Below are 13436 nucleotides of genomic sequence, written 5' to 3' on the forward strand. Positions count from 1 at the left end.
TCTTTTATACCATTTAACTCCTGTGTCCCCAGCACGTAGAACATTGCCTGGCACACAGTAGAAGTTAAATAATTACCGAGTGGGTCAATGCATGTAATTGCTTGTCTTCTCTGAGCTTCAGTTTCCCCATCTGCGACTCAGGGATCCTACTACTTGGCTGGTAGGGTGGTCGTGAACATTACAGGGCACAATGCATTCAGAGGACTCAGTTTTGTGCCTGGCATGCAGGAAGTGCTCACCACACGGTTACAGTTGTTAGCAACCGGGTGGCCCTGGCATGACTTACATGAATCACTGACCATCTCTAAGGTGATGCCCTGCTGGTACTCCCTGGTGAAGCCCAGGCTGAGTTGCCCAAGAGAGAAGCAGCTCAGTGGCAATTCAAGGCCTGCAGTGTGGAGCATCTGCCCTTGTACAAACTCTAAATTTGGGTCTCCTTTGAAACAGTTTTGTTCTGTGTCTGGTGCATCACAATATGTAGCTGTGTCTGTTGATGGGAGTCACTGGGTCTCTTGTGGAGCATCATATGTGGTTCTGACAGTGGTCTGCCTGGGGCTTTGAAGTGTCCTTGCCCCACACCCTCTTAAATGGGAGTTTGGTGTATGCCATGTGTATCAGTTGAGAATGCTTTTGGCTGTAAGTAACAGCCCGATCAATGTACAGTGCTTGAACAAACGGAACTGTTCGTTGTGTGAGAGGTATGAGATTTCTAGTATTGGTTCAGCAGCAAAGTGACATCGGGGCTGGTGTCTCTGTGATTCTCTTGGCCTTCGCTGCAGGCTTGTTGCCTCAAGGTAGCAAGATGCTGCTCTGGCTCCACCCGATGTGTTTATGATTAAGGCATGAAGGATGGAAGAAGGAACGAAGCCCTTAACATCTGTTCTTTTATAAGGATGGCATAATTTCCCCAGATCCCTCCCAGTGCTCTCTGCTTACGTGTCATCAGCTAGAACTTCTTACGGGCAGCCTTACAAGAGAGGCTGAGAACAGGAGTAATTAGGTTTTTCATGGAAAAATAATGTTGGAGATGATGGTGAGGTCAGCCAACAAGCAGTGCCTGCAGTACTAGGAAACTTACATTTTAAGTTAGACTATTGGTTCTCAACTGCGGGCAATTGTGCTCCCCAGAGGACATTTGGCAGTATCTGGAGACATTTTTGTTGCCACAGCTAGGGGGTGTGTGTGTGTGTGTGTCTGTGTCTGTGTGTGCACACGCTAATGGTGTCTAGTGGGTAGAGGCCAGGGATGCTGACAGACATCTTAACAATTCACAGGGCGGCCACAGAGAATTATCTGGTCCAAATGTCAGTGACACCAAGGTCGAGAAACCCTGAGTTAGACAATTCCAGTAACATCATCCAAATTTGGGGAACACAGTTTAGCTGCTTTCCTGGGTTGCAGTAACAGGAAAGTGGTCCAACTTCATTGTAATGATTGATACCTGGTCTTGTTATTGATTTTACTAAAGAGAAGGCTGATGCTACTTGGGCACAGCCGTATACTACGTGTCAGAGAGTCTTAACAGAAAGCGAATGTCAAACAAAACTAATTAAGCCTCATTGCATTTTAGGATCACAGAACAATGACATGAAAAGACAATTTCTGCTGGAGCGACTGCTGGATGCAGTGAAACAGGTAAGAAGAAAGCTCATGTTTGACTTTGTGGTCAGGTCATAGTGTCAGATGATCAATGAAGAAGTCATTTCTGCCCTTCTGTCTACACAGACTTCCTCCGGCTTTGTACCTGGGAGCGGTGAGGCTAATCATTTTCCCCAGCAAATGATAGTGATCAGTGGTAGGGACAAAGGAGCTCCTGTGTCCTGACTTCCTGGAGACCCCTGGAGGACCTGGCCGCATCCTTCACAGATGTCCCCTTGAGAAGGGCATTGAGTGGGTTTCAAAGCCTCATCTCCAAGCAGTTGTGTTTTAGGGCAACTTCTAAGGGTGCTGCAGTCGTGGTTGGAGTTAGGACCCCGTGAGCACAGGAACAGAAGTGAGGCCGTGCTCAGGACTGTGTGGATCCCACGGGCGGGCTCTGCTTGGATCGGCTGACGCTGTTTTCGATGCCTGGCTCTTGGCTGGGCGTGGAAGCGAGCTTTGACATGAGGCTGGCGTCACTTTGCTTGCTTGCAGCTACCAGACAGGCATCATTTCTTGCACATTCATCGCGTGCGTGATTCTCTGCTAAGTGCTTTACATCTGATCCTTCCAGCCACCCCGTGAGATAGTTCTTGCAAATATTGCCATTTTACAGATGAAGAAACTGAAAAACTGAAGCTCAGGTCTGATAACATGCTGCCGACGTCATAGTTAATAAGCAGCAGAGCTAGGATCCAGCCCTAGGAATTCACATTTTGGAAGGGGCGACTGGCGATTATCTGCGTGTAATCACGATATAGGGAGATAAATATGTACTTTAATGGAAGTGTCTGTTAAGTGTCGGTGTGAGTCCAGAGAATTTAGCATCTGCCCAAGCCTCGAGGCGTCCAGGTATGGTGGGAAGGACACAGATTCAGGTGTAGCTGAGGTTGAAGGCCAGCTTCATCTCTTCACAGCTGTGTGTGCTGGGGCAACTCATCCAGCCTCTCTGAGCACCCTTCTCTTTAATTGGGTTACCGATCTCTATAGGGCTGTTGATGGAATTGCATTTGTTAAAGTGGGTAAAGGGCCATGGCCAGCGCCTGTTCCACAATAAATGCACAACCCACATTATTAGTTTCTTCTTTCTTTGCTCCAGAAATGGAAAGTAAAATAAGAAGATGAAGAGTTAAGTCAAGCCACGTCAAATGTAGCAGTTAAACAGAAATAACTTGGATCTTCTGCCTAGAGCTGCTATTATTATTTTGGGGGTGAAAGTGTTGTATATATGCCTTTTAAAAATCAACTTTATTGTGGTGTAATTTGCATACAATAAAATATACCGATTTTAAGTGTGCAGTTCCGTGAGTTTTGACAAAAGTATCATTTACATGTCTATACACACACACACACACACACACACACACACACACACACGATAATAAGGAATCTTGCAAACGTGCTACCCACAGTGGAGATTCTACACTTTTGAAAGAGTAGTGGAGAGGGGTGATGGTTGCACAATGTTGAGAAGTGAATTGAATTGCATAACTAAAAATGGTTAAAACGGTAAATTTTATGTTGTCTATATTTCAGCACAGTTAAAAAAAAAAAAAGAACAGTTTGCTTTTGTTTCCACCCTCCCTGGGTGAATTGTGGTTCAGCACAACCAGATGACTTGTTTGAAGCTTGATTTATGCTGTCATAACTTTATAGCCAGCCATAACAACTTTGGGCCCTGTCAGAAGGGACCCATCATCACAGATTTGTGGAAGTTTTGATTACTGCCTCTTAAGGGCTCTGTGTTATTGACAGTCAGCTGCTGACAGATAGAAGAAGCTTCCTAGATAATCTGCAGGAAGCCGTGTGCTTCTGTTTTCCTCTCAGCGTTGTCTTTGCACAAGGCTCACTTCTCTACAAGCTGGAGATAAGGGCTTCCTTCAAGTGGTGGCTGGAAGGCTGGGGTGCCCGCCATCTTAGGTCTTGGGCTGACACCCAGGGTGTGGGGACACCCTGACTTGGCACCCAGAGTTCCTGGCCTTGTGTCCCCCGTGACCCTGAAGGCCTGTGGGGGAGGTTTTGTATGTCCCATCCCAACAGCTGATCTCAGCAGCTTCTTTTTCCGTGCAGTGCCAGATCCGCTTTGGAGGGAGAAAGGAGATCGCCTCAGATTCCGACAGCAGGTAAATATGCAGCTTCTGAAACCCTTTACCATCAAAGACCAAAAAGGTGGCCAGAGATTGACCAGCTTCTATATTCTGCCGCTGCAGCCAGGTGGGGCAGTGATTGCGTTTGGGGGATCTGTAGATCATCTCTGCAGTGACTACTTGTCTAAAGTATTTCCAGCTTCCTGTTGTCCTCCTTCTAGGAACCTACTCTGAGTGAATTCCTTGAAATGACTTTCCGCATGAAGTTATTTTCACGGTAATTTAATAATGATGAAAACTCAGAAATCTGAATGCTCAACAATTGGGAAATGGTGAATAAACTACAGTGCATCGGTAGAATGGAGTGTTATATAGCCATTACGTTGATGTCCATACAGAATTTGTTTTAAGCAGAAAAATGCAAATGTAGTGATTTAAAAATAATGTATTTAGTAAAAATAAAAAGAGCAGGATACAGAGTTAATATGGATTCAGAGTGATCCTTGCTATGTTAAACAACAACTCTGGCAAAAAACATACCAAAATGTGAATAGAGGTCATGTTGAGGTTAAGACTTGGGAATCTTTATACTTTCTGATATTTTTTTCATATTTTATACTGGGATCGTGTGTCCGTTCTATAATTAAAAAAAAAAAGTCCTAAAAATGGCCATTGACCTTCATGACCCTTCATGACCTGACATGACTGCATAAGCTTATAACACCGCCTAGGAGGAGAAGCAAATGTTTTGGCAAAGGTAAGAGACACAGGCATTTGCTGGAAATGCCCAGTGAAGTCGTTCAGGGCTAATTCATGCTCTGCAGCCTTAGAGGGGCAGGAGGAACATTCCTGCAAAAGAAGGGGAGGGAAGGGAACTCACTTGCTCAGCATTCACCTCATCCTGGAGACTGCAGGTGTTCCCCACCCTCTGACCCTGACCCACCCAGCCCAGCCAATTCCCTTCTCTGTCCTTCCAGAACCTTTCTCTTTGTGACACTTGACCAGCCATGAGCAGTGTGTGTAGTGCTACATTTTAATCGAGCTATGGGGACTATTTGAAACTGGTGCAGATTTACAGTTCTACTCCCCACCTTTACACTCTCTGCTTCTTCTTTCTCAGTTTTTCTCCATAACACCAACTAACAACTGTCCATTATGCTTTTTAATTTTGTTTCTTTCTGTCGCCCATACCATGACAGCGGGCAGGGGTGTTTGGCTGTCTTGTTCGCGGGTGTATCCCCAGTGCCTAGAAGCATCTAGAAGGTGCTCAGGGAGATTCGTTGTCTGGTTGAGTGTGTGCGTGGCTTTGTACCACACATGGTCAAGTGTTTTTTAATTTTTAAATATTTATTTATTTATTTATTTGGCTGCCTCGGGTCTTAGTTGCAGCATGTGGGACCTTCGTTGCGGCACGTGGGATCTTCGTTGCAGTATGTGGGAGCTTTCATTGTGGTGCGTGAGCTCTTTGTTGTGGTGTGTGGGCTCCAGGGTGCATGGGTTCAGTAGTTGTGGCACACAGGCTACCTAGTTGTGGCACACAGGCTCTAGGGTGCGCGGGCTCAGTAATTGCAGCACGTGGGCTTAGTTGCCCCGTGGCATGTGGGACCTTATTTACCTGACCAGGGATTGAACCTGAGTCCCCTGCATTGGAAGGCAGATTCTTAACCACTGCACCACCAGGGAAGCCCCGTGGCATGTAGGATCTTATTTCCCCGACCAGGGATCGAACCCGAGTCCCCTGCATTGGAAGGCAGATTCTTAACTACCGCACCACCAGGGAAGTCCCTGGTCAAGTGTTTAAAGAGGTTGTGAGCTTGGAGGGCAGAGGGGCAGCTTCTCTATTTTTTTCTTTCTCAGTGTTTTGCACAGACATTCTGTGCCCATCACACATTAGGTTCTCTGTATGTTTGTGGCATTAGATCATTAAACTGAATTTTTGCTTCAGTTCTTCCTGAGAGCCTACTATGGGGCCTGGCCTCCGTCAGCACAGGGGGTTCTCATTTTGGAACCCAAGGTCCACCTGCATGAGAATGAGAGGCTTATTAATTAATCATGCAATTCTGTAGCCCATCCTAGATCTCCTGAACCAGGAGGTGTGTATATGCGAGTGTGTGCATGCATGTGTGTGTGTATGGGTGTGTGTGTGTGTGGGTGTATGTAGTCAGGAGTTCTTTATCACTTTTCTTCATAATTATTCTTTTCATTTCCTGAGAGAGAGAACCCATTTCTGAATGTTAGGTTAACATGTTGTTATATAATATAGCTTACTATTACAACTTTTATTATGTAAACTGTTGTGTTTTATAGTAGAATTAACAAAGTTAATTCCTTCCATGGTAACTGGTTTCCGGCTAAAAGGAATATCCTGCTTAATAATGATAATGATAATTACTGTCTCTTACTGTTCCAGCTGCCCTTTGTTCGTGTCGGCTCTTAGTCTCAGTGCAGCCTCAGGAGAAGCAACGGTGTAATTCTTTACAGATAAGAAAACAGAGGCTCAGAGAGGGCAAGTCAGACAGCCTAGGTGAATCATCTCGGGAATGTTAGAGTTGGAGGTTGGACCCTAGTTTCTTGGACTCCAAAGTCTATTCTTCCAATGTTATATCACCTTTAGCGATTATATCGGTTTTAAAGCTGGGTTTAAAATTTTTTTTTGTTTTCTCCCGCCTAGAGGGCTCCTTCTCAATATCAGAGTCTTGGTCTCATCTTGCAATGTGTTTGGCTAAAGGCGGCACCACCTTCACATAGGAAAGGTCACATCATCCTTATTCTGTGAGAAAGTTTAACCTCAAGAGGGAAAGTCAGTGAATATTTTAAAACAACTGTTGTGAAGTCTGAAAAGAAAGATAAGTCACCTCTCTCCTCACCCCTGACAAACGGCCTGGCACCAGAATGGATCTCAAATCCATTCGCTTCTCTCCAGCTCTCCACCCATTGCCCTGTCCCAGTCACCACATGGCTCACAGGACAGTTGCCGTAGACCCACCACCATCTTCCTTCTTGTCCTGCCTCCTGTGCATTGAGAGGGTTCTGCAGAATGCAGATTCCCACCTGTCACTCCCCCATGGTAAACCTTCCACTGGCTTCTCTTTGCTTTGGGAAAAAGACCCACATCCTTAGCAGCCTGGAGGGCCCCATACCTCTCCCCTGGCTCTTTGCTCCTGCCACCCTGCCCTGGCCTTTCTGTTTTTTTTGGTTTTTGTTCTTAAAGCCTTTCAGTAATTTTTCAGGGAAACCTTCCAGACCCCTGATATGAATCCTCCACATTCCTCTCCAGCCCTGGCCATCTGGACCTGTTTTCCTTGCTCTGTACCATGGACTGGCAAACTCTTTCTGTTAAGGCCTGGATTTGGCCTCAGGCTGTATTTTGCTGACCCCTGCTCTGTACTGTTAGATTCTATAAACCTCTGTTTCTCATTACTACACGTCTGTGTGATGAATCAACTGGATGACCAGCTGGAGAGAAGCCTGTTTTGCTCACACTACGTCCACAGCGCCTGACACATAGTAAGTGCTTAGTAAGTACTTATTGGATTACTCATTTGTTTAACAGTTAGTCACTGAACGCCTACTTGGTGTCACAGACACTGGGGCTTTCCAAATATTTCAGACAGATTTCTACCCCTCAGGTGGCTTCGTGTCCACCTGGGAAGATAGTCCAGTGAGGCAGTGATCACAGCATGCGATGCCCAGGGTCATATCCAGGGGGCTGTCACATGCCCTGGGCAGGCTGGTGTGAAGGTTCATGGGCTATCAAGGCCTGAATCTGGCGCTTCCCCTTTCCAGCTGCATCACTAACTTTTCTAAGCCCAAGAATTAGGTCTACTGTGATACTGTGACTTATAATAAGAAATACACATGATTGTTCTTTGCCCCATTCCTGGTACTGACCTCCTAAAACCCCTGGAATTTCCGAAGTGGTGATAGCCAGAAAGGTGTCTTTTGTTATGTTAATGTAGTGATTTCTGGAAATCACCCGAAATTGGAGGCTGGTTGCCAGGAGAACCAACCACGTGATTAGAGGGTTGGAACTTTCAGTCCCATCTCACCACCACTAGGGAGGGGAGAGGGGCTGGAGATGGAGTTCAGTTGCTGATGGTCAATGATTTAATCAAGCCTGTATAATGAAGCCTCCATAAAAACCCAGGAGGATGGGGTTCAGAGAGCATCTGGGTCGGTGAATACTTGGAAGTGGGAGGAGAGTGGTGTGCTGGGAGAGGGCCTGGAAGCTCTGTGCTCTTTTCCCATACCTTTCTTCCATCTGGCTGTTCCTGAGTTATATTTTTTCTTTCTTTTTTTTTTTTTTAACATCTTTATTGCAGTATAATTCCTTTACAATGGTGTGTTAGTTTCTGCTTTATAACAAAGTGAATCAGCTATATATATACATATGTTCCCATATCTCCTCCCTCTTGCGTCTCCCTCCCACCCTCCCTATCCCACAACTCTAGGTGATCACAAAGAACAGAGCTGATCTCCCTGTGCTATGCAGCTGCTTCCCACTAGGTATTTGTTTTACATTTGGTAGTGTATATAAGTCCATGCCACTCTCTCACTTCATCCCAGCTTAACCTTCCCCCTCCCCGTGTCCTCAAGTCCATTCTCTATGTCTGCGTCTTTATTCCTGTCCGGCCCCTAGGTTCTTCAGAACCCTTTTTTTTTTAGATTCCATATATATGTGTTAGCATACGGTATTTGTTTTTCTCTTTCTGATTTACTTCATGCTGTGTGACAGCCTCTAGGTCCATCCGCCTCACTACAAATAACTCAATTTCATTTCGTTTTGTGGCTGAGTAATATTCCATTGCATATATGTGCCACATCTTCTTTATCCATTCATCTGTCGATGGACACTTAGGTTGCTTCCATGTCCTGGCTATTGTAAATAGAGCTGCAATGAACATGGTGGTACATGACTCTTTTTGAATTATGGTTTTCTCAGGGTATATGCCCAGTAGTGGGATTGCTGGGTCGTATGGTAGTTCTATGTTTAGTTTTTTAAGGAGCCTCCATACTGTTCTCCATAGTGGCTGTATCAATTTACATTCCCACCAACAGTGCAAGAGGGTTCCCTTTTCTCCACACCCTCTCCAGCATTTATTGTTTCTAGATTTTTTGATGATGGCCATTCTAACTGGTGTGAGGTGATACCTCATTGTAGTTTTGATTTGCATTTCTCTAATGATTAGTGATGTTGAGCATCCTTTCATGTGTTTGTTGGCAATCTGTATATCTTCATTGGAGAAATGTCTATTTAGGTCTTCTGCCCATTTTTGGATTGGGTTGTTTGTTTTTTTGTTATTGAGCTGCATGAGCTGCTTGTATATTTTGGAGATTAATCCTTTGTCAGTTGCTTCATTTGCAAATATTTTCTCCCATTCTGAGGGTTGTCTTTTGGTCTTGTTTATGGTTTCCTTTGCTGTGCAAAAGCTTTTAAGTTTCATTAGTTCTCATTTGTTTATTTTTATTTCCATTTCTGTAGGAGTTGGGTCAAAAAGGATCTTGCTGTGATTTATGTCATAGAGTGTTCTGCCTATGTTTTCCTCTAAGAGTTTTATAGTGTCTGGCTCAGCGGCCATGGCTCACGGGCCCAGCCGCTCCGCGGCATGTGGGATCTTCCCGGACTGGGGCACGAACCCGTGTCTCCTGCATCGGCAGGCGGACTCTCAACCACTGCGCCACCAGGGAAGCCCATTTTGAGTTTATTTTTGTGTATGGTGTTAGGGAATGTTCTAATTTCATTCTTTTACATGTAGCTGTCCAGTTTTCCAAGCACCACTTATTGAAGAGGCTGTCTTTTCTCCATTGTATATTCTTGCCTCCTTTATCAAAAATAAGGTGACCGTATGTGCGTGGGTTTATCCCTGGGTTTTCTATCCTGTTCCATTGATCTATATTTCTGTTTTTGTGCCAGTACCATACTGCCTTGATTACTGTAGCTTTGTAGTATAGTCTGAAGTCAGGGAGCCTGATTCCTCTAGCTCCATTTTTGTTTCTCAAGATTGCTCTGGCTATTCGGGGTCTTTTGTGTTTCCATACAAATTGTGAAGTTTTTTGTTCTAGTTCTGTGAAAAATGCCATTTGTAGTTTGATAGGGATTGCATTGAATCTGTAGATTGCTTTGGCTAGTATAGTCATTTTCACAATGTTGATTCTTCCAATCCAAGAACATGGTATATCTCTCCATCTGTTTGTATCATCTTTAATTTCTTTCATCAGTGTCTTATAGTTTTCTGCATACAGGTCTTTTGTCTCCTTAGGTAGGTTTATTTCTAGGTATTTTATTCTTTGTGTTGCAGTGGTAAATGGGAGTGTTTCCTTAATTTCTCTTTCAGATTTTTCATCATTAGTGTATAGGAATGCAAGAGATTTGTGTGCATTAATTTTGTATCCTGCTACTTTACCAAATTCATTGATTAGCTCTAGTAGTTTTCTTGTAGCATCTGTAGGATTCTCTATGTATAGTATCATGTCATCTGCAAACAATGACAGCTTTACTTCTTTTCTGATTTGGATTTCTTTTATTTCTTTTTCTTCTCTGATTGCTGTGGCTAAAACTTCCAAAACTATATTGAATAGTAGTGGTGAGAGTGGACAACCTTGTCTTGTTCCTGATCTTAGAGGAAATGGTTTCAGTTTTTCACCATTGAGAACAATGTTGGCTGGGGGTCTGTCATATATGGTCTTTATTATGTTGAGGTAAGTTCCCTCTCTGCTTACTTTCTATGCCTACCCATCATAAATGGGTGTTGAATTTTGTCAAAAGCTTTTCCTGTATCTATTGAGATGATCATATGGTTTTTCTCCTTCAATTTGTTAATATGGTATATCACATTGGTTGATTTGCATATGTTGAAGAATCCTTGTATTCCTGGGATAAACCCCACTTGATCATGGTGTATGATCCTTTTAATGTGCTGTTGGATTCTGTTTGCTAGTATTTTGTTGAAGATTTTTTTTTTTTTGCGGTACGCGGGCCTCTCACCGTTGCGGCCTCTCCCGTTGCGGAGCACAGGTTCCAGACGCGCAGGCTCAGCAGCCATGGCTCACGGGCCCAGCCGCTCCGCAGCATGTGGGATCTTCCCGGACTGGGGCACGAACCCGTGTCCCCTGCATCGGCAGGTGGACTCCCAACCACTGCGCCACCAGGGAAGCCCTGTTGAAGATTTTTGCATCTATGTTCATCAGTGAAATTGGCCTGTAGTTTTCTTTCTTTGTGACATCCTTGTGTGGTTTTGGTATCAGGGTGATGGTGGCCTCATAGAATGAGTTTGGGAGTGTTCTTCCCTCTGCTGTATTTGAGAAGGATAGATGTTAGCTCTTCTCTAAATGTTTGATAGAATTCGCTGGTGAAGCCATCTGGTCCTGGGCTTTTGTTTGTTGGAAGATTTTTAATCACAGTCTCAATTTCAGTGCTTGTGATGGGTCTGTTTATATTTTCTATTTCTTCCTGGTTTGGTCTCGGAAGGTTGTGCTTTTCTAAGAATTTGTCCATTTCTTCCAGGTTGTCCATTTTATTGGCATAGAGTGGCCTGTAGTAATTTCTCATGATCCTTTGTATTTCTGCAGTATCAGTTGTTACTTCTCCTTTTTCATTTCTAATCTGGATGCCATTTTAAATTTACCATCTTAGGAAAAGTTCTAGGCAGGACTGTGAGGGGTTGGCTTCTGGTTGCAGCTGGTGAGTCTAGCTGGTTGGATGAATATCAGTAGGAACCTTGGAAAGGATGGTGCACTGGTGTATCTGCCAGGGCTCTTTGGTAAGAGGCAACAGAAATTTACTCCAGTTGAGGATATTGTGAGCTCATGGAATTGATGACAGGTCAGGTTTGGAAACAGGAAGGAGTCAAAGCAGCTTTGGAAGTCTCCTAACCTGGAAGCAGGGTCCACTAAATGGTCTCCTAGCAGGAATGGTCCAGTTAAGACCCTGCTGCAGGAGTGGACACCAGCTGTTTTCTGACTCGCTCTCATTCTGCCCAAGGTTGGCATTCCAGGGAGGAGGCACCTGAGTGACCAGTCTCAGGCCTCCTGGCCACCAGCAGAAGGATTGGCTGATGGAGCTTCCTGGGACCCTGTTGACTTACATAGTGCGAAGTTGTCTACTTGGGTTCATCATCATCCCCCCACGACAGTATCCAGTAAGGAAGAAATAACCCTCCAAAATGAAATCTGTGTGCTGTTATGAAGGTGGAGTGAATATAGGGTGGCAAAATGCACAGCAGTTGTCCCTGTCACTGCCATATTATAATCTTTCCCATGACAGTTCTGTGTGGTTTGAAAATACCTTTAGACAGTGGAATGGGGCTGGAGCACAGACTGCATATTTTCCCAGCTTGGTCCTCACTCTCTACCACATCCCTTCTTGTTTTCCCAGCACAGAGTTTCCCCAAATGAGAGATTTGTGTCATTGCAGGTACTTAACATTATTTTAAGTGTTTAAAATCACAGCATTGCATTCCTTTCAATTGCCCAGTGGCTCAGTTATTCTCCTTTCAGTTCCTTTTAAATTGCAGTGATAGTGGGGGAAAGACTTGGTTTGGTATTAATATTAAGCTGAATTAAATTAAATTGCCAATATTTGATCATTTTTTGACATACCAGAATAGTAGTATCATACAGTTGAAAACAGTATCTCAAACACCCGCTGCCTCTCTGTAAACAGAGCTTACAGGTTTCAAGCACAGTCCTCCCCTGACAGCAGCAGAGACAGGATTTTATACTTTATTTGGATGGTATTTACTTTTAGGGCTACTCTGTTGAGGGCCCACAATGTTGGCTTTACGTTTGCAACTGCGATAGAGTTTTTCCTTTTAAAACAGGTTTATACAAGTCGAAAAAGTGAGTCGGACTCAAGACAAGTAAATAATAGAAATATCCTCACGAGTGACAAAAGTGGCCGAGGTGTCTGTGGACAGCAGACGCTGAGCAAAGAAAAAGTGGGCTGGACCACAGCTGTTGGGTATGGGGGCCTACATGGTATACAGTATTATTCTGTGAAAACCCCAAATGTGAGTATGCTCGTGTGTGAGCACGCCTGCCCGAATGTGTGAGTGCTTGCGTGCCTGAGAGATTTGTTTGGTCTTGTGAGATTACCCGGCAAGATGCAACAGTCCCCACGTGAAGTATAAAACAACATTGACGGGAAGGGAAGTGACAGACAGCACTTGTTTTTTCCCATCAAATTTTGTCCTCAGAAACTGGCGGAAGTGGTGGCAGTCATAACGCACGGGCTCCTTGTCCCATTCCGTTGGCCTTGTTCTCCTGCTTTGTTTTCCCCTATGGACGACCCGTTCTTGTGCTTCGTTAAAATTATTCCTCGTTCTATCAGTCAGACTGGCCTGTGGGGAGGCTGTCGTGTATCTTTTGAATAGTTTGCCTTCTAGAAAGAATGGCCAAAGAGCTCAGCAGGCACTGGAAGTTACCTCTAGATATGCTGGTGCTCCACAGATGCTGCTTCTTCCCATGTGGAATTACAGAACATGCTGAGTTTTCCCATTGAATTAGAAAGAGCAACCCAAACTGTGGGGCAGCAGAGTGAGCGTGGGATTTGGAGCTCAGAGTTTGAATCCTGGTGTTGCCAGTTCCCGGTCGTGTTGGACTGCGGGCAAGTTTCTGACTTGCTTGTGCCTCCGTGTCCTTGTATGTAAATGGGGAGAGTAGTGATAATATTCACTTCATAGAGTTGTGAGTTAGTTCATGTGCAGCCCTTAG

The 13436-nt window shown here is 44.5% G+C and overlaps 1 protein-coding gene across 3 annotated transcripts in view; it reads left to right on the forward strand.

Annotated features, from left to right (window-relative positions):
- SNX29 (sorting nexin 29) overlaps nucleotides 1-13436 on the forward strand; it is a 549826-nt gene that overhangs the window by 16819 nt on the left and 519571 nt on the right. For all 3 annotated transcript variants that reach the window (XR_003793181.1, XM_029220773.1, XM_029220775.1), the window contains exons 2-3: nucleotides 1571-1635; nucleotides 3709-3761. Coding sequence is in view for 2 of the 3 variants with exons in the window: in XM_029220773.1 (XP_029076606.1) it covers nucleotides 1571-1635; nucleotides 3709-3761 (118 nt within the window). In the remaining variant the exon portion in view is untranslated. The remainder of the gene's footprint in view (nucleotides 1-1570; nucleotides 1636-3708; nucleotides 3762-13436) is intronic.

Source organism: Monodon monoceros, unplaced genomic scaffold (genome assembly GCF_005190385.1).
Source record: "Monodon monoceros isolate NGI ecotype Baffin Bay Population unplaced genomic scaffold, NGI_Narwhal_1 Super_Scaffold_13, whole genome shotgun sequence".
NCBI classification, from domain to species: Eukaryota; Metazoa; Chordata; class Mammalia; order Artiodactyla; family Monodontidae; genus Monodon; species Monodon monoceros.